Source organism: Lepidothrix coronata, unplaced genomic scaffold, assembly GCF_001604755.1.
Source record: "Lepidothrix coronata isolate B3197 unplaced genomic scaffold, Lepidothrix_coronata-1.0 Scaffold101, whole genome shotgun sequence".
Classification (NCBI taxonomy): Eukaryota; Metazoa; Chordata; class Aves; order Passeriformes; family Pipridae; genus Lepidothrix; species Lepidothrix coronata.
Window position 1 is genome coordinate 2,486,171 of NW_016690281.1, and position 17,815 is coordinate 2,503,985.

At 52.9% G+C, this 17,815-nt stretch overlaps 2 protein-coding genes across 3 annotated transcripts; one reads left to right on the forward strand and one right to left on the reverse strand.

The window, feature by feature from the left end:
- The first annotated feature begins 10 nt into the window (after window positions 1-10).
- On the forward strand, window positions 11-12,421 carry TOP3A (topoisomerase (DNA) III alpha). 2 transcript variants are annotated; one of them, XM_017823294.1, is made up of 20 exons: window positions 11-235; window positions 737-971; window positions 2,617-2,676; window positions 3,208-3,281; window positions 3,769-3,844; window positions 4,379-4,487; window positions 4,769-4,912; window positions 5,434-5,604; window positions 5,803-5,903; window positions 6,027-6,101; window positions 6,219-6,301; window positions 6,421-6,628; window positions 6,778-6,963; window positions 7,364-7,493; window positions 7,816-7,929; window positions 8,010-8,175; window positions 8,590-8,733; window positions 9,006-9,128; window positions 9,418-10,121; window positions 11,535-12,421. In XM_017823294.1, the coding sequence occupies exons 2-20, from the start codon at window positions 792-794 to the stop codon at window positions 11,711-11,713; spliced, it is 3,027 nt and encodes a 1,008-aa protein (XP_017678783.1). In that variant the 5' UTR covers window positions 11-235; window positions 737-791; the 3' UTR covers window positions 11,714-12,421. The 2 variants fall into 2 exon arrangements, with proteins under 2 accessions (XP_017678783.1, XP_017678782.1); XM_017823293.1 differs by having other exon boundaries at window positions 233-275.
- A 2,271-nt stretch (window positions 12,422-14,692) lies between these two features.
- MIEF2 (mitochondrial elongation factor 2) lies at window positions 14,693-17,425 on the reverse strand. Its single transcript, XM_017823276.1, has 3 exons — window positions 17,258-17,425; window positions 16,617-16,794; window positions 14,693-15,871 (listed from the first exon to the last, which is right to left on the reverse strand). Exons 1-3 carry the CDS (start codon window positions 17,423-17,425, stop codon window positions 14,823-14,825), a joined length of 1,395 nt encoding a protein of 464 aa, XP_017678765.1. The 3' UTR covers window positions 14,693-14,822.
- Between the last annotated feature and the right edge of the window lie 390 nt (window positions 17,426-17,815).

A 17,815-nucleotide genomic window follows, 5' to 3' on the forward strand; every position in this document is an offset into this window, starting at 1 on the left:
GCGACAGCATCGCCACCTCCCCCTCGCCCGCGGCTGTGGCTGATATTTCTACCGTGGTCGTCCTTTGTCGTTACCGATCCAGGGACGGGTCCGGCGGCGGGAAAGGGGAAAAACCGAGGCGGGGCGGCGGCGGGAGGACACTGAGGATGAGGCGCGGGGGATCTCGGGAGTTGTAGTTCCCTGGCGCCGCGCGGCATCCCGGGAGTTGTAGTTCTCTTTGCGGCAGGACGTGACGGTGAGGAGAGAGCGACCGGGAGAGCGCGGGAGGGAGGGAGGTGAGGGAGAATGCGGGAAAAGGGGGAAAGGGGCAAAAAAGGGAAAAAGAGCAGAGCCGAGGGGAAGAGGGGAGGGCAGGGGCTGCCCTGGGTGAGGGGGAGCCCGGGGCGGGCCGAGGAGGGGCTGCCCCGGGTGAGGGAAAGCCTGGCCTTAGGGGGAAACAGAGCGGGGGAACCGCGAAAAACTGGTGGGAAGAGGAGGGGAACCGGGGAGGGAAAGTGCTGCCCCAGGTGAGGGAGAGCCCGGGGAGTATCGGGGGGGGCTGCGCTGCCGCGGGTGCGGGAGGCGAGGGTAGGAGAGGCCCGAGGCCCCGCCGGTGCCCGGGGGATGCGGGACCCCCGGCAGCGGTGTCTGGAGGGGGTGACACCTTCCCCAGCCCCATGCGGCCCCCGGGGGGCTGCCCTGGACCCTCCCGGCGTGGCTGAGCGGGGACATCAGCGATCTCTCTCCATGCCCGCAGGGACGCGGAGCAGCACCATGCCCTGTCCCCGCGGGAGCCGCCCCTGCCCCCCGTGATGATCCTGCAGGTGAGGCTGTTGGCCAGGGGCAGGATGCTGCCCCAGCCCTGGCGCCTGTTCTCCCGCGCCGCCGAGGACCGGGCTCTCCAGAGGATCCGGAAGGTGCTGTGCGTGGCCGAGAAGAACGACGCTGCCCGAGGGATCGCCGATCTGCTCTCCAACAGCAGGATGCGGCGGGTAGGGACATGCCACATCCCACTGCTCCCTGGGACATGTGGAGACACACCACATCCCACTGCTCCCTGGGGCACCTAGGGACTCATATCCCATTGTTTCCTGAGACACCAACAGGTGGGGCTCAGCTGGCTGGGGAGGGGCAGCAGCACAACCCTGGGCTCAGCTGTGCTCTGTGTCCTGTGTGGGAGCCTCAGGTCCTCCCACCTTGCTGAGGCTTGTGGAAGTTTCTAGGTTGTGCCTTTGTTGCTTTTTTTCTACAGGAGCAGGATGGTTTCTTCCTTGATCGGGACTGTCAGCGCTCAGGTTCTCAATAACACCTTGCAGTCAAATAAAGGAGGTTGTATGAGGTGGGGGGGTTGCCCTCTTTTCCCAGGTAACAAGTGACAGGACAAGAGGAAACGACTTCAGGCTGATTTTTGTCTCTGGACGCTTATGACCACGTGAGGGTACAAGAATGGCCTTCCTTGTTCTGTGGACAAACCCCACTTGGCCAAATGTTTTTGGGAGTCTCAGATCCCTTTTCCTTGCACTTTAAGTGCTGTTGGAACTCAGCTCCCTCTGCCCAGACTACCTTTCCCAGGCACTGATCTCCGTGGGAGGGCTCCTTTTGTCATTCCTGGATTTGTGCCAAAGGCTTCAGGAACTGAAACCATCTGTTGGCATTTCCCAGTCAAAAAGCACCACTTTTGCAGCATCAGCAAGTGTCAGGGGTTTACTGGAGCTCACAGAATAAAGCAAAGACGACCTGTGGTTTGGAGAAGAGGAATTCAAAGATCTGTCCTCTCTGCTGGTCTGTTTTGTGACCTCTAGCAGTTTGCATAATCACTTAGTTTCCAAACTAAGGAACTAGAAGGTGATTCTAGACCAGAATCAGAGAATCATTAAGGTTGGAAAAGACCTCCAAGATCAAGTCCAACCTGTGACCAATGCCCACCTTGTCACCCAGCCCAGAGCACTGAGTGCCACATCCAGTTTTTCCTTGAAAACCTCCAGGGATGGTAACTCCACCACCTCCCTGGACAGCCTCTTCCAATGCCTGACCACTCTTTCCAGGAAGAAATTCTTCCTGATGTGCAACCTGAACCTCCCCTGGCACAGCCTGAGGCTGTTTCCTCTTACATGAGAGAAGAGCCCAACCTCATAGAACCTCCTTTATGTTATTGAGAACCTGAGCACTGACAGTCCCAGTCAAGGAAGAAATCATCCTGCTTCTGTAGCAAAAAGCAGCAAATACACAACTAGAACATTCTGCTAGTCTCAGGTTGGAGGTAGCCTTGGGGACCCGGAGCTGGGACACTACTTATCATTTGGAGCAGGACAGGTGTTTGTCAGGAATTTCTGTGATTCTATGGTCACTGGCCAGCACTGTTAAACAAATCAGTTCTTCATTATCCATGGGGTGATAACCCTGGAATCACCTTCAGGGATGGTTTAAAATACCCTTACCTTGAAAATCACCATTTCAGCGTCTCCATAAATGATAACAGGCAATTTCCATTCCTCTGCTGTAATTCCCATTAGCCCCAGGTCCTGGTTCTCCATTGCCCTGTATCCTGTGCTCCATCACAGCGTGTACAAAGCGAGGCAGGATGGATTTGTTTTCTGTTAAAGAACCAAAACTCAGGAACTCTCCTTTTCCTTCTAGAGAGAAGGGTTTTCCAAGTTCAACAAGATCTACGAATACGATTACCAGATGTTTGGCCAGGTAAGAGTTTCCTTTCAATCTGCTGCTGGATTAATGAAATGCAAATACTAATTAATAAAAGCCATTTGTCAGGAGTTGTGAAACACATCTCCAGTGCTGGAGATGTTCTGCCCAAAGATGAGGAAATGTCAGATGTTGTTTTCTTGGCTCAACCACCTATTTTGTTGCTTTAGGTCTTTGAACTTTCTGGTTTTATATCCATTAAAAATACATTGTAGTTGTTTAGAATTGGGAGCTTCCTGTAAAAATTGAGGATAAGGCTGTGGACTTACCTGTCAGTAGAGAGGAGAGCTTGTTATGATGTATTAGTTGTGGATGTCCCATCCCTGGAAGTGTTCAAGGCCACGCTGGCAGGGGATGGAACAAGATGAGCTTCAAGGTCCCTGCCAGCCCAAACCCATTCTGGGATTCTGTCATTAACAGGAGAGAGGTGTCACTGGTGGTGTCAATTGAGAACTGGAGGAAGATTTTGGGGCTGTGGGTAGTTTTTAGTGAACATGGGCACTAATTACCTTGCTCTGTCTCTTGCAGAACGTTACCATGGTGATGACATCCGTGTCAGGACACTTACTGACTCATGAATTCAGGATGCCCTTTCGCAAATGGTTGGTACCTCGTGCCCTTGGCAGGGAAGGGTCTGTCACCTCCTGCTCCTCACAGGAAAGGGTCTGTCACCTCCTGCCCCCCACAGGAAAGGGTCTGTCACCTCCTGCCCCTCACAGGAAGGGGTCTGTCACCTCCTGCCCCTCACAGGAAGGGTCTGTCACCTCCTGCTCTTGGCCCTGAGCCAAGCGGGGCACTGCGAGCTCAAAGACAAGGGGGCACAGAGGGACTCTGACACAGAGCAAGATGATGACATCCAAATTTTATGGAGAATACAAAAATATTGTTTCAAATTCCTGTTTTCAGAGCGCTGTTTTTTGATTCTGTTGCTTTTAAGTGTTACTCAGCATTTCACATGAACTCTGTGTTGTCTCAGATAGGCCTGTAATAAAATACATTATTAATTCCAGTACTTAGGCAGCACTAATTATGTCTCACAATATATGTTTCAGGTTTTGTAATGCACACTGTTTATCCTGTGTTTCCCAGGCATAGCTGCAACCCTTTAGCTCTTTTTGATGCTGAAGTTGAGAAGTATTGCCCTGAAAATTACCTGGATATCAAGGTATGTTGTGGTCAAGAGTTGCCCTGAAACTGAGTTCGGGGGTTGGTTCAACAAATACTGTCCCAGGCAGAAGGATGATTGCACCTTTGTCCTTAACATCCAGATTTCTAGTTTAGCAGATTCCTCCTGCATTTCCTAGGTCTACTAATGCTGTTTGTTTGAACATTGAAACTCTCCTGCTTGTGCACAAGTAGTGCAGTAAATGAACAACTACTTTGCTAAAGATAGAAATGTTTTTTTCCAACAAGGTGGGATTGGCGATTGTGTCTCAGTTTTACAAAAAATTACATTTTTAGAAAACAGATTGTGGTACAACCCGCTCCTGGCCAAGCTTTTTAACGGAATTAGATATAAATAAATGACTCAATTCTTTTGAAAGCTGCCTAATCTCATGAGACACACAATTACTGAATGTTATTGCAACAGTCCATCTCCATGGATACACGCTGCATTTCGTGTGCAGTGAGTCATTCCAAAATTAAATGACAAAGCGAGTGGCCTGGAATGTCTCCCTGTGTTGTTTTCTCCTCTCAGAAAACCCTTGAACGAGAAATCCAGCAGTGCCAAGCCCTGGTGATCTGGACTGACTGCGATCGGGAAGGGGAGAACATCGGCTTCGAGATCATCCACGTGTGCAAAGCTGGTGTGTAGAGTGTCTTCATCAGTCTGAGTTCCATCAAAGGTTTAACAGCCCCTCAGGGATCTTTTAGCAGAGGCATATTGTCAGTCTTCCTGTGCCCAGGTTGAATGCTGACTGTAGTTCTGATAAATAAATGTGGCTCTGATAAACCAGAAACACATTCAGCTGTTGGAAAGCTGTAGAGCAGGTTGGCAGCACAGTCTTTTGAAGGCAGCTGTTTATTAGTTGCTCCTCTCCATTGGTGTTTGAGTCAGTCTGATTTCTTTTTCCTGTGTATCTGGCAGTAAAGCCAAACCTCCAGGTTTTCCGAGCCCGTTTCTCGGAGATCACCCTTCATGCCGTCAGATCAGCCTGCGAGAACCTCACCCAGCCGGACCAAAGAACCAGCGACGCCGTTGACGTCAGGCAGGAGCTGGACCTCAGGATAGGTCTGTAAACATCTCTTCCTGTGTGCTCAACACGAGGCAGAAACACCCTCTGTAGTGTCACATACCTGATTTTTTGATCAGATACAACTTAATGACATCTCATATTTTGCTGGAAAACGTGCTCTTTGAATCAGAGAATCACTTAGGTTGGAAAAGACCTTCATGATCATCGAGTCCAACCTGTGACCAATGCCCACCTTGTTACCCAGCCCAGAGCACTGAGTGCCACATCCAGTCCTTTCTTGAACACCTCCAGGGATGGTGACTCCACCCCTCCCTGGGCAGCCCATTCCACTGTTTAACAACCCTTTCTGAAGAGTTTGTTTCCCTCCCAAAAGGAGGAAATTGCTCCTTGAAGCAAATATTAAGTTCATAGGCCACACAGCACTGACAAGCCTCTGCAACTGAGTATTAAACAAAGTAAAATTAATACTCAGAGTATGAAAGAAAACCATCTCAAGTGCTGTGATTATCATTCAACATTGTTGTATTCAGTTCTGCTGCACATTTTGTTTTCCCAGGTGCTGCCTTCACCAGATTCCAGACGCTGAGGCTGCGGAAGATCTTCCCTGATATTTTAGCAGATCAGCTGATCAGCTATGGTAGCTGCCAGTTCCCAACGCTGGGATTTGTAGTTGAACGCTTTAAAGCCATTCAAGCCTTTGTTCCTGAAACCTTCTACAAAATTAAAGGTGTGTTTGGGGCTCCATCTCAGAGGGTTTGATGTGCATAGGAAGGAAAAACACTGGAGTAACAAGCATGCAATGCTGCAGAAGTGGTTTCCTCTTCCTCTGCTGTGACCACTGAGCAGAATTGGAAGGTTTCCAGGTGCTTTTGTGATGTTTCCATTTTGTGACTGCTCTATCAGCCAGCTCTGTTGTTCCCCACAGTGACCCACAACCACGAAGATGGCAGTGTGGTCTTCAACTGGAAGAGGAACCGGCTCTTCAACCACACGGCATGCCTGGTCCTTTACCAAATGTGTATGGAGGTAAGAAAGCTTGTAAATAGTTCTGTAATCCAGATTCAGCCAAACATTCCCTGTATCAAGACATTTAAAGAACAGTTTGTGCAAACTCCTAAAGGAGATTTGGGTTTTGCTTACTCTGTTCAGGATCCGGTGGCGACTGTTGTTGAGGTTGTGAGCAAGCCAAAGAGCAAATGGAGGCCCCTGCCCCTGGACACTGTGGTATGTCTGAACTTTGGAAAGGAATTCTCTGAAAGGAGCTGTGAACAGATGTTTTACTCACCACCCTGAATTATGCACTAATGCTTCTGGGTTTTTTTCTGGCCCTTCCCACCGCAGGAACTCGAGAAGTTGGCTTCCCGCAAACTGAAAATAAATGCAAAGGAAACCATGACAATAGCAGAAAAACTCTACACTAAAGGGTAAGAAAGCAAGACTTGGCTCGGTAAACTTCATTATTTTAAAAGTAAATGGCGTTTTGTCCAAACTGGGAAGCATTTTGGAGCACCCCTTTAAGTGCTCTCCTGTCTTTCTTCCTAAGGTTCATTAGCTACCCCCGAACTGAGACCAACATTTTCCCCAAGGAGCTGAACCTCTCTGCCTTGGTACAACAGCAAACACAGGACCCAAACTGGGGAGCATTTGCACAGAGAATTTTGGATCAGGGTGGGCCAACCCCTCGGAGTGGAACCAAGTCCGATCAGGCTCATCCTCCCATTCACCCCACCAAATACACCGCTAACCTGCAGGTGGGTGAAACCAGAGCTAACTCACTTATGTTGCTTGATAAATAAAGATAAAAGCCTTAATAACGTGGTCATTAGCACAGGATCCTCACCTGAGATCCCACTGATTTCTGGATGGGAGGACTCTGACTCTTTTCGCTGTTTGGTGTCAGGGCAATGAGCAGAGACTCTACGAGTTCATCGTGCGCCATTTCTTGGCTTGCTGCTCTCAAGATGCCAAGGGGCAGGAAACAACTGTGGAGATCGACATTGCCAACGAGCGATTCATTGCTCAAGGGCTAATGATCCTGGCCCGAAATTACCTGGAAGTCTATCCTTACGACAAGTGGAGTGATAAGGTAATCCCCTTGAATAACATAGGTGGGAGAGGCTAAAGTAGCATTTCACTGCCGACTTCAGACCCCTCTGCAAAACGTCCTTTGACCGTTTCTGGTTGTTTCACCGAGAGCTTTCTCTGCTGGAAACCTGTGCAGGTTTATTGTGCCAGCTCTGGGTAGATTCTCCCATGTCTGACACCACAGCAGAAACCATTCAGGTTGTAGGGTTGACTTTACCCACCAAGAGCAGCTGTCCCATGGTCTCTCTGGCAGCTCATTGCTGGCTGATCCCGAGGCCCCTGAGGCTGGATTCCCTCCAGAACAGGCTACTGCTCTCTGACTGCATTGGCTGTTGGTGTAGCATTTTGTCCTGAGTGAATGGACCAGGAAGCAGTTTCAAAGAGATTCTCTTTTCCTTCAGGTTATCCCAGTGTATCAGAAAGGGTCTCGCTTTCAGCCCACCACGGTGGAGATGGTGGATGGGGAAACCAGCCCTCCATTGCTCCTCACGGAAGCGGATCTCATTGCTCTCATGGAGAAACATGGCATTGGTCAGTACTGGCAGCGTGGCCTCTCACTCTTGGCAGAGGGAATTCTCTAAATGTCACTTCAGATAAGAAATCACTTTAAAAAGCAGAACAAAGGGTTATAGAGACCTGTGGGCAAAGTCCAAACATCCTACGGAGCCCGCAGAGTGCCTCCAGTGCCCAGGGAGATGGGTGATTTCAGGTCCAGGCCCCAGTGCCAGTGGGGGATGAGGGCAGTGCTCACCATAAGTTGTGTCCTTGTCCCTTTAGCCCCTTGCACTCTCCCCCAGGCACAGAGGAAGTAACTCCTTGGTACCTGCTCCCACTGACCCCTGTCTGTTTCCAGGGACCGACGCCACTCACGCCGAGCACATCGAGACGATCAAGACACGGATGTACGTGGGCCTTACAGCAGATCAGCGGTTCCTGCCCGGCCACCTGGGCATGGGGCTGGTGGAAGGTGAGGGCAGTGCCCACCAGCAAGGTGGCAAGTTCCTTATTTTCACCTTCCTTTCGCTTACCATTCCATGTATTCCTCAGGCTATGATTCCATGGGCTACGAAATGTCCAAGCCTGACCTTCGGGCTGAGCTGGAGGCTGATCTAAAACTGATCTGTGAGGGGAAGAAAGACAAATCTGTAGTGTTGCAGCAGCAGGTCCAAAAGTACAAAGAAGTCTTCATTGAAGCTGTGGCCAGAGCCAACAAGTGAGTCCTGTCTTTGCCCTTTTCCCTTTGCTTTGCTGTTCTGGGAGATGCTGGCTGCTCATCTGGGGCTCAGCCTGGAGTGGGGGATCCTGTCACACTGTTTCCCTGGAGCTCTGCCCGGTGTGTGTGGGCATTTGCACAGCAAGGGATGACTCGAAGCCTGGCACACTGTCATGAGTTCGTGCCAACTAAAGGTTTAAACCAAGATGAGCAGTTAAGTTTGGGGATGGCAACATGCACTGACCTCTTCGATGTTGTTCCCACATCTTCCCTGTTCCAGAAATGTGGTGCTGAATCAACGTGCACATGGAGAAGCTCGGAGGGGCTGTGTGGGGGGCAGCAGGTGCTGAGTCACTGCAGCACCTGATTGCTCCTTGCAGAGACACACAGGATGCTCTGCCTGTTTCATTACAGGCTGGATGAGGCCCTGGCTCAGTATTTTGGAGAAGCTGCAGAGATTCCAGCGCAGGATGAGGTGTACCCAGCAATGCCCGTTTCCGTTCGGAAGTGTCCACAGTGCAACAACGACATGGTCCTGAAGACCAGGAAGAACGGCGGGTTGGTGACCTTCTCTCTTGTAGCACCTTCTGTGCTGGTTTGTGTTTTCCCATTTACCTCCTTTGGTAAAAACTTGGAAGCCTTGGGCTGCAGCTCGCTGACTCCACCAGCCCCATAAGCTGTGTGGACTCAGCTGAACCTCTTCTCAAGTAGGTATTTGCCCTTAAAAACTGTGGGTTTGACAATTTCTGATGGCTCAGAAGATGGGAGAACGGATCACCAACTGTCTTGACTTTGCCTCTTCCTCATCTGGTGCCTTTGTCCCACGGCAGGTTCTACCTGAGCTGCATGGGCTATCCAACCTGTAAGACTGCAGTCTGGTTCCCTGATTTTGTGCTGGATGTGACCAGGGATGAGAGCATCTGTGATGTGTGTAAACCCCATCCGGTTCACAGGTAGGTCATACCAGTTATCCCTTGGGGAAACACAGCCCCTCAGGCATTACCTGAGGGTAATCAGACTTCCATGGGCTAGGCTGGGAACCATTTTCCATTCCAGTCTTGGAGAGCTGAAGCATGGTGTGTAATCCCCAGGGCCTGGGGATGGAAAGAAGAAAGAGGGGTTGGGGAAACTGGTCTGTGTATAGCAGAATTAAAAATATATGTAAAAGTTCAAGCCTAAATTGAGGTCTGCTGATGAGAAATGAGATGAACTGGGAGACTTTGACTCCTCCTTTCCCTGTAGACTGAAGTTTAAATTCAAGAGAGGCAGCGTTCCGCCCGTGATGCCCCTGGAGTTCGTTGGCTGCATTGGGGGCTGTGATGAGATGCTGAAGGAGCTCTTGGACCTCAAGTACTTACACAGACCATCCCAACCCGCGTCGTCAGCCGCCCAACCAGCGCAGCACCTGCAGGTCAACCACTCCTTGAACAGAGCCAACAGTGAGAACAGGCAGGGGAGGGGGACCACAAACCCAGCACGGGGACACGTGATCTCCAGCAGAACATCCAGGGATGCTCCTCCGGCCGCTGCGGAGGACGGGAGCAACGCCGTGGTGTGCAACTGCGGGAGCGAGGCGCTGCTGCTCACCGTGCGCAAGGACGGGCCCAACCACGGCCGGCAGTTCTACAAGTGCAGCTCCAGCTCCTGCAACTTCTTCCTCTGGGCCGACGAGCAGACAAAGGACAGAGGCACCGCGGCTCCACGGGGCTCTGTGCTCCCCCAGCCCACAGCAGGGAGGGGCCCGGGAGGAAGGAGAGGCCCGGAGCCGTTTGGGAGCGGCAGCTCCGGGCCTGGCGGTGGCACGGTGTGCAGGTGTGACCAGCCCGCCGTGACTCGCACCGTGCAGAAGGACGGGCCCAACAAGGGCAGGCAGTTCCACACCTGCCCCAAGCCCCGGGAGCAGCAGTGCGGCTTCTTCCAGTGGGCAGATGAGAACGTGGCACCAGGTAAGGCTGGGCTTGGGGTGGGACACAAAGGCTGGAGGATGTTCTTAAGCTGCTGGAGAGGGTCCAGCAGAAGCCAGGAAAATGATGAGGAGTCTGGAGCAGCTCTCTGATGAGGAGAGACTGCGGGAGCTGGGCCTGGTTAGTCTGAAGAAGACAGAGGGGGTCTCATTAATGCATATAAATATCTCAAAGGCAGGTGCCAAGAGGATGGTGCCAGACTTTTTTTGGCGGTGCCCAGCAACAGGACAAGGAGCAATGGCCATAAACTAAAACACAAAAAATTCTACCTCAACGTGATTTTACACTGAGGGTGGCAGAGCACTGGAACAGCTGCCCAGGGAGGGCATGGGGTCTCCCTCTCTGCAGACATTCCAAACCCACCTGGACATATCCCTGTGTCACCTGCTCTAGGTGACCCTGCCTTGACAGGAGGGTTGGGTGATCTCCAGAGGTCCCTTCCAACTGCAGCTATTCTGGGATTCTGTAAACTGAACACACCTCTCACACATGCTCGTGCTGCACAGATCTTGTGGCACCTCGTACATTTAAGGCGTCAGGTTTGTCTTCAGAACATCTGTCAGCAGCTTTATAGCACTGCAAATGTGGCTTTTAACAACAAAGTCTGGCTTACCTCTCCAAGTGCTGGCAGGATACATCCTCACAGCACACATCTGAGCTCTGAGCAGGATGCTTGGCTTCTGTGTGCAGTGAACTTGACCATCTGTCTGTCCATGACTCATTGGATAAAGCCCAGGACTCTTTCCAACAGTCTGATTGGGAATTTGTCCTCCCAAGTTACAGTGCTCAGCTTTGTGAGAGCTGTTACCGACTTGGTGCAGAGTTGAAGCAGTGGCACCACTTCTGGAGATCTTAAACCCCACCCTGGCATGCCAGGGAAACTCTGCTGCTCCCTCTGCCCTAGTTTAGGGGTGTAGGGAAAGGCCAAGTCATTCTGGAGCTTTGATCAGAGATCAAAGTGTGAGAAGATGCTGAAAACAAAAATAATGACAAAATGAGGATGCAAAAGAGAGAGCAGTGACAAAGGGACAGTAATGAAGTACAGAAGGGGAGATGTGGTCTGTGAGGGATCTTCAGCACTGACCTCCTCCTCCTCCTCCTTAGAACTGTGGGCCTAAAGGGGTAGAATAAAGTTTTCAAAACTACTTAAATCTCAGGTTTTCCTCTGGCATGTTTTGTTTCTGCTTTAGCTGTAGACCAGAGCAGCTTCCCCTGTTCTGTTCCCACATGTCTCTAATGCTGCAAGACAAATGGGTTACATTTAACTGTTCAAACAAGTCTGAAGCAAGTGCAGGTTCAGGAATAATCTGAGAATCCTGCTGTTTTGAACTTACCTTCTGTTTCTCACCTACTTATATTTTCAAAGATGCTTAAATTCAAGTCATTTCTCTCTAGGTCCTTCTGGAGATGTCTCTTTGAACAACTTTGGCAGCAGTGAATACTCAAGAGGGTTGGGAAGCAAAGCCAAGAGACCAGGCAGTTTCTCCTCAGGATCCACTGCCAAGAAACCACGGACCTGTAGCATTTGCCACCAGCCTGGGCACAATAGGAAAAACTGCCCTCAGGACCACTGAGCTGGGATGGACCCCTGAGAGCCTGAAAGGACCAGGGTTGTGAGCTCCTACAGGAGCAACTACTGCCACAGGGAACTGGAGTCTGGAAACAAGTCCCTTGAGTGTTTTTTGGAAGAGCTGGTTGCAGGCTGCTCCTGCCAAGGGATGCCATCCATTACAGCAAGGGTTCCACCAGCTTGCAAAAGTGGTTCTACTACCAGTGTCAGCTTTTGTTTTCAGCTGCTCTTCTGCTGAGCAGATTGGGATAGTCTAAACATTTCAAGGAAGCACTTGGATGCTGATTCTGCAGAGAGGACTGTGCTGAATCATCCCCCCTGCACCATCCCGGTGGTTGTACCAGCATTTCCACAAGGAAGAGCTGGACTGGGGCCATGAGGACAGACACCAGGGCTGCTGAGCTCTGCTCAGTCCCTGGCTTTCCACACTGTGGAATTTAAGTTCCCCTCTAAGTTGATGTTACCTGAGCACCATTCCCCTTTTTTGTCACCCTTACCTGGGGTTGTCCCTGCCAGTGAAGTAGGGCCAGGTGCTTGTCCTGAGGGAAGCTCAGCTGCAGTGCTCAGGAAAAGCTTTCATTTTAAATTTGAAACAGAGTTCTTCCTCAAACTTTGAGACATGCCTTTGTCATGCTGCTAGCTGATGTAAACTATTTTTGTCAAACAAGTTTCTTATTAAAATACTATTTAATTTTTAAATTTGATGTGGTGACACCTTAACTCGGCCTTGTTATTTCTTCCTTCTTAAAACAGTGAAGCTTTACTGCAAAAGCATCCACCCAAATCTTGCTCTTTCCACTCACTGGAACAATACAGGAGCTTTCTTGGCAGACACTCCCTGCAGTAATTTAGAAGTGAACTGCAGAGGGGTAGGAAAAGTGGTTTTATCTCAGCAGCTGCATCTGCTGCTGTGCTGCTGCCCCAGGACAGGCAGAGCTGGCTGAGCTGAAGGGAGGCTCTGTTTTCCTGCTTGGAGTTCAGGCTGAACTCCCTGGGAAGCCAGGATGTCTCTTCCCTCCCTGTTGGGGCTTCCTCTGCACATCAAAGGAAAGAGATCTGCAGGATTCCTGTGTGCTCTGCTGCTCAGGATCCTGCTCAGGACTTGGGCACAGGTCCCAGCAGTTCCCAGGGTCAATCCTTTGGGAACTGGCAGCACATGGGGTGGGCAGAAGGCTGGAGCACCTGGAGGGCAGCAGAGACGGCACCAGCACAGGTTCACTTGAAGGTCTGCACGAGACAAGAGAGCCTTAAACCCTGCAGCAGCTCATTGCTACCAGGCCTAAATCCAGGGAGTTACTCAGGAGAACTTAGGATGCATTTCCCTGAACCCCTCACTCCCACCACTAACAGCTGTGCCCTAAAAATACAGACCCGTGGGCTAAAATAACAGGATTACGAAGCTTTGGAATGTGATAAAGCACAGCAGCAACCACCTTGGAATGGCAACAGCAATGGGAAGCACTTGTGCAGGACCCAGGGAGCAGGTTAAACCTCGCTGGTGGCATCAGCCAGGACCAGCTTTACTGGTCTAACCCTGGCCAATGCTCAGCATCCAGACAGCTCACACACTGCAGCCAGGCACTCTGGGGGTCCAGGGGTTTGGAAGAGGAGGAGGAAAACCTTGCAGGAGGGGATTTGACCACCACCAAGCTCTCCACACAGCGAGGGGATGCCCTGGGTGGTTCCTGGGAAGGTCACCACAGCCAAGGAATCACTTCAGGCCTTACCACGGGAAAGGAGACAAACCAGAGCTGACACCATTGTGCACAGGGAAGGTTTATTCTCATCACTAACACCTGGGAAGTGGTTTGGAGGAACAAAGTAATCGTCAGACAGGGAGGAAAAGCAGGTTTTTTTCCTCCCATAAACAAGATGATAGTTATAAAGAAAATTAAACCACAACAGCCGCTCACGCTGAAGTCCACAGGATTTCTCCAGCTCCACCCTTGTGCAAAGCCAGCTCCTCCCATTAAATATAAGAATAAATTCCTTTGCCCTGGGACTAGAGCCAGACCAAACCCTACTAGCAGCCACTCAAAAAGAAAACCAAAAAACCCCAACAAAATACCCAAACAAAACACCCAAACAAAACATATTTTCTTAATAAAAAGCACAAACCACTTCAGTTCTTGCAAGCACTCTGCTTACAGCATCATTCCTGCCCTGCTTCCCCACCCCATATCGTGGGGCTCCAGGGAAAAAGGACCTCAAGACAGCAGCAATACATGTGTGAAAAGGTGACCAGCAGACTGGAAGTGACACTGTACCCACAGACAGACACTGGCAGCCACCTACCCACCGAGGAGGGGACACAGCCCTGCTGCAGCCTCCAAGGGACTGACACCAGGAGCCTCCCCAGAGCCAGCAGCTCTTTTTCAGGACATCTTCCAGCAAAACACTGCGTGGGAAAAGAGCCATGAAGCTCCAGCTCCGTGCTGGAAACAAACCCCTTCCTCGGGGGGAACAAAGAGGTAGAGCTGAGCTCACTCCTATTGGCAGCTGAAAAGGTTTCCAAGGAATAAACCCCCAGCCCCATTTGCTATGGCCGTACCACCCAGTGCCCAGACAACCACCCAGGTCATCCATAGGGCATATTTTGGATTGGCAATATCCTACAGGCAGGTGAGGCTCTGCCACCCTGTCCCAAGTGCTGGCACAGTAAGACCAAGTGCTGGTGAAAGGACCCACCCAGGGCGCTGCACCTGAGGGGCCTGCAGGACACAGCAGCAGGAAGGAGCTGCTCCCCTCCAGCTCCAGCTGGTCTGGGAGCACAAGGGGAGCCTGACAGCTGGGACAGGCAGAGGACACTGGGAACCAGAGAGTAAACATGCTTCCCTTGGCTCCCAGCACACGGGACTCACCTGTGGGTACTCCAGGTTTGGGCTGCCCTCGCCCCGGGTTTGGCAGAGCCTCCCAGCCAAAGGCTCCTTCTGCCAACACCCACCTCTGCTCAGGCCCGTTTTATTCACACAGGAACCATATTTTTTTTTTCTCATAAAGTGCAAGAACTTTGCCTCTTACTGACTAGTCAACTAGAAGCATGGCAGCCCTCACAGCAGGGAGCAGCAGGCGGGTGAGGAACATCCCACATCCGGGAGCTCCCGACGCACTGGTCACTCCAGCAGGAGCTCTGGCTCAGACATGGCCCTGTAGAGCACAAAGCCCATCTCATCGATTTCCTCCTCCAACAGCCCGGAGAACAGGTTGATTTTGGGGTTGAAATAGGAAGGCAGGACCCCTTTCTCCAGGTAGGCCACCAGCTCCTCGAGCACCTGCTGGAACCTGTCAGCCAGGCTTTCCTCTGCCCAGTCGGAGCCGGAGTCACTGAGGTGCAGGATGACGTGGGTCACGGGGCTGCCCCCCAGTTTGTGCAGGGTGGGGTGGCTCCTGCAGACACCGTTCAGGATGCGGAGGCAGCGCTGCCGAGCCCCGGAGTCGCCGGCATCCAGCTCCTTCACCTTCGAGACCTCTGCCCTGTAAAAGCTCTCGAGCCAGAGGTTTTCCACCAGTCCCTCAGGAGGAACAGCCAGAAGAACCTTGTCCTCCATTTCCACCACTGGGAGGAGGGTGATGCTCAGCTCGACCTGATCATGTTTGACCTCCAGCTTCAGCTCCCGGGAGGCCACGACGGGGTGGATGACACATCCCAGCAGGCCGCCGATGGCAGGCCAGTTGATGGAGGCCACCAGCATCTTGTGGAGGGTCTCGTTGAGCACGTTGGAGGAGAGGTACCGGCCCACCATAAACCTGTCCCAGGGGCTGCACCCACGGGGGAAATACCCCAGATCGACCCTCTTGATCATCCAGTACTGGGGGTTCCTCACCACGGTGTCCTCTCCTGGGATGAGGCTCCAGAGCCCGGTGTCGAGGACCACGGGCAGCATGAGGTGGATGTGGTCGGCTGCCAGGACCTCCAGGCCGTCCAGGAGGGCTCCGCTGAGGAAGAGGCGGCCGAAGGGCAGCTCTGGGCACTTGCTCCGCAGGAAGTTCTGCAGTTGGGTGCTGATGCTCCTGGCCAGCTGAGGGACGAGGGACACCTGGATCTCGGGCACGGCCAGACGGCTGCTGTGGTGTGAGAGGAGCTTCTCCTGCAGCGTGAGGCAGCGCAGAGGGCTGGACTTCACCCGAGGAGCCCCCACAGAGGCAGAGCATGCCCTGGGATCTGTGAGAAGGGAAGGGAGAAGTCACAGCTCTGGGCAGATCATCTGTGACCCACAGCAGCAGCTTCTGCTGCAGCCAAGGGTGCTCATCCCACCATGTCCCTGAGAGTGTTGCCCAAACACTCCTTGAGCTCTGTCAGCCCCAGGGCCCTGGGGAGCCTGTTCAGTGCCCCACCACCCTCTGGGGGAAGAAACTTTTCCTAATATCCTAAACCTCCCCTGACATAGCTCCAGCCATTTCCTCGGGTCCTGTCACTGGTTACCAGAGTGAAGAGATCTGTGCTGCCCCTCATGAGAGTCCTGCAAATGATCCTGCCCCAGGTCCGTATCTCAGGACCTGCCCTGCACTGAGCCAGGCCGCTTTCCCACTTGGAAAAATACCGTCTCTGTAGGCAGCTGGACAAGGCAGCCTTTGTCTGCAGCAGCTCCCGAGTGCACCTTCCTGCAGGCAGAGCTGACCCAGAAAACGAGGGCAGCCAACACCACTCCAGAGGAGACAAACCCCACCAGCCCCTGCCGTGCTGCACTGGCCAGGACACCCAGGGTGTTATCAGAGCTCCTGTCTCCACAGGCATTGCCTAAAAAGGGGCCATGGCTCAGGAGCCTCCCAGGAGGGCAGGCTCCATTGGGTCTGCTTCCCGGACACCGAGCTAAAAATAACACAGAGCTCCCAGAGTGGTGGAGCAAGGCACAGCCAGCCCAGAGCACAGCAAGGTGATCTTCCCAGCTGGACACCCTGAGCCTCACCTGGCACCAGTGGCCGAGCTGGGGAGAGCAGGGGCTCGCTGAGGTCTTCCCTTTTCTGCTTCTTGGGGGACTTTGGTGTAGTCTTGATCAAGGCCAAGTCCTGCCAGGTCTCCTCCAGGGTCTTCTGCTCGGCTTTGGGATCACCTTCATCCCGAGGGCTGGTGGCTCGGTCGATCAGCTGGAGAGAAGGAAAACCCACAAGGATAAGTCATTATCTTTGTTTCCTCTGAATTACAGGTGACAACAGCCCCTCTGGTGCACACAAGGGGGGACACAGCCCCATGTGAGGCTTCCACTTGGAAAAACACTGAGTTTGGGGGGCCACAAAAGTGCACATCTTCTTCCCGTGAATTTTAAGTGGAAAACAAATGCCCAAATATGCCTTAAGCCCCAGGTGCCTTTCTGGATGGGATACTGTATCCCAGGTGCATGCTGCTCCAGGCAAATGGAGCAAGGGGCTGTTCACGGTGGGAATGGGCAGCTCCACGCCCACAGCACTGCTGCCAGCACCGGTGGGCATTTGTGCCAAATGCAAGGGACCAGCTCGGGAGCAGCCAGCCAGGTTTGTGGCACATCTTTCCCCACCACACTGGAGACCCAGGCAGCAATCCTGACCCTGCTCCCGCGGGTGCCAGCCTTACCCTCTTGACGGCCAGCGTGGCGATGGCCAGCACGGCCGCGCCGCTGACGCCCAGCACCAGCCTGGCGTTGGCCAGCAGCACATCGAACACGCTGCCCAGCCCGTCGATGAGACCGCCCAGCCCGCCGTGCTCCTGCCGCCGGCCCCGCTGCTGCCAGAACGCCGCCATGGCCGCCCTGCGGGGAACAACGGGGGTCACCCGGGGCCGCGGAGGCACAGCCCGCGGGGAGGGAGGTTTTTTGGGGGAGCGGGAGGTTCCGCCGTCCCGCTTCCCTCCACCCCCGGGGCAAAGGCTCCTGTCGGCGGCGGGACGGCTGGGTGGGGCGGAGGGGCAAGGGTCACCCCGGGGAAGGGTCACCAGGGAAAATGGGCACCTCGGGGAAGGAAGGGGCACCCCAGGGAAAGAGGGGGCATCCCGGGGAAGTGACACCCTAGGGAAGGAAGGGACACCCCAAAGAAGGAAGGGGCGCCCCGGGAAACGGACACGCCAGGGAAGGAAGGGACACCCCGGAAAACGGGTATCCCGGGGAAGGGACACCCTAGGGAAGGAAAGGACATT

Excerpts from the sequence above, each read along its gene's own strand:
- TOP3A (XM_017823294.1), top strand. The coding sequence starts at position 792 with ATGATCCTGCAGGTGAGGCTGTTGGCCAGGGGCAGGATGCTGCCCCAG. Across the intron at positions 7,494-7,815 it reads CATGGAGAAACATGGCATTG|GGACCGACGCCACTCACGCC; the intron begins GTCAGTACTGGC and ends GTCTGTTTCCAG. Across the intron at positions 7,930-8,009 it reads GGGCATGGGGCTGGTGGAAG|GCTATGATTCCATGGGCTAC; the intron begins GTGAGGGCAGTG and ends TGTATTCCTCAG.
- MIEF2 (XM_017823276.1), bottom strand. The coding sequence starts at position 17,425 with ATGGCGGCGTTCTGGCAGCAGCGGGGCCGGCGGCAGGAGCACGGCGGG. Across the intron at positions 16,795-17,257 it reads CCACGCTGGCCGTCAAGAGG|CTGATCGACCGAGCCACCAG; the intron begins GTAAGGCTGGCA and ends CCTTCTCTCCAG. Across the intron at positions 15,872-16,616 it reads AGCTCGGCCACTGGTGCCAG|ATCCCAGGGCATGCTCTGCC; the intron begins GTGAGGCTCAGG and ends CCCTTCTCACAG.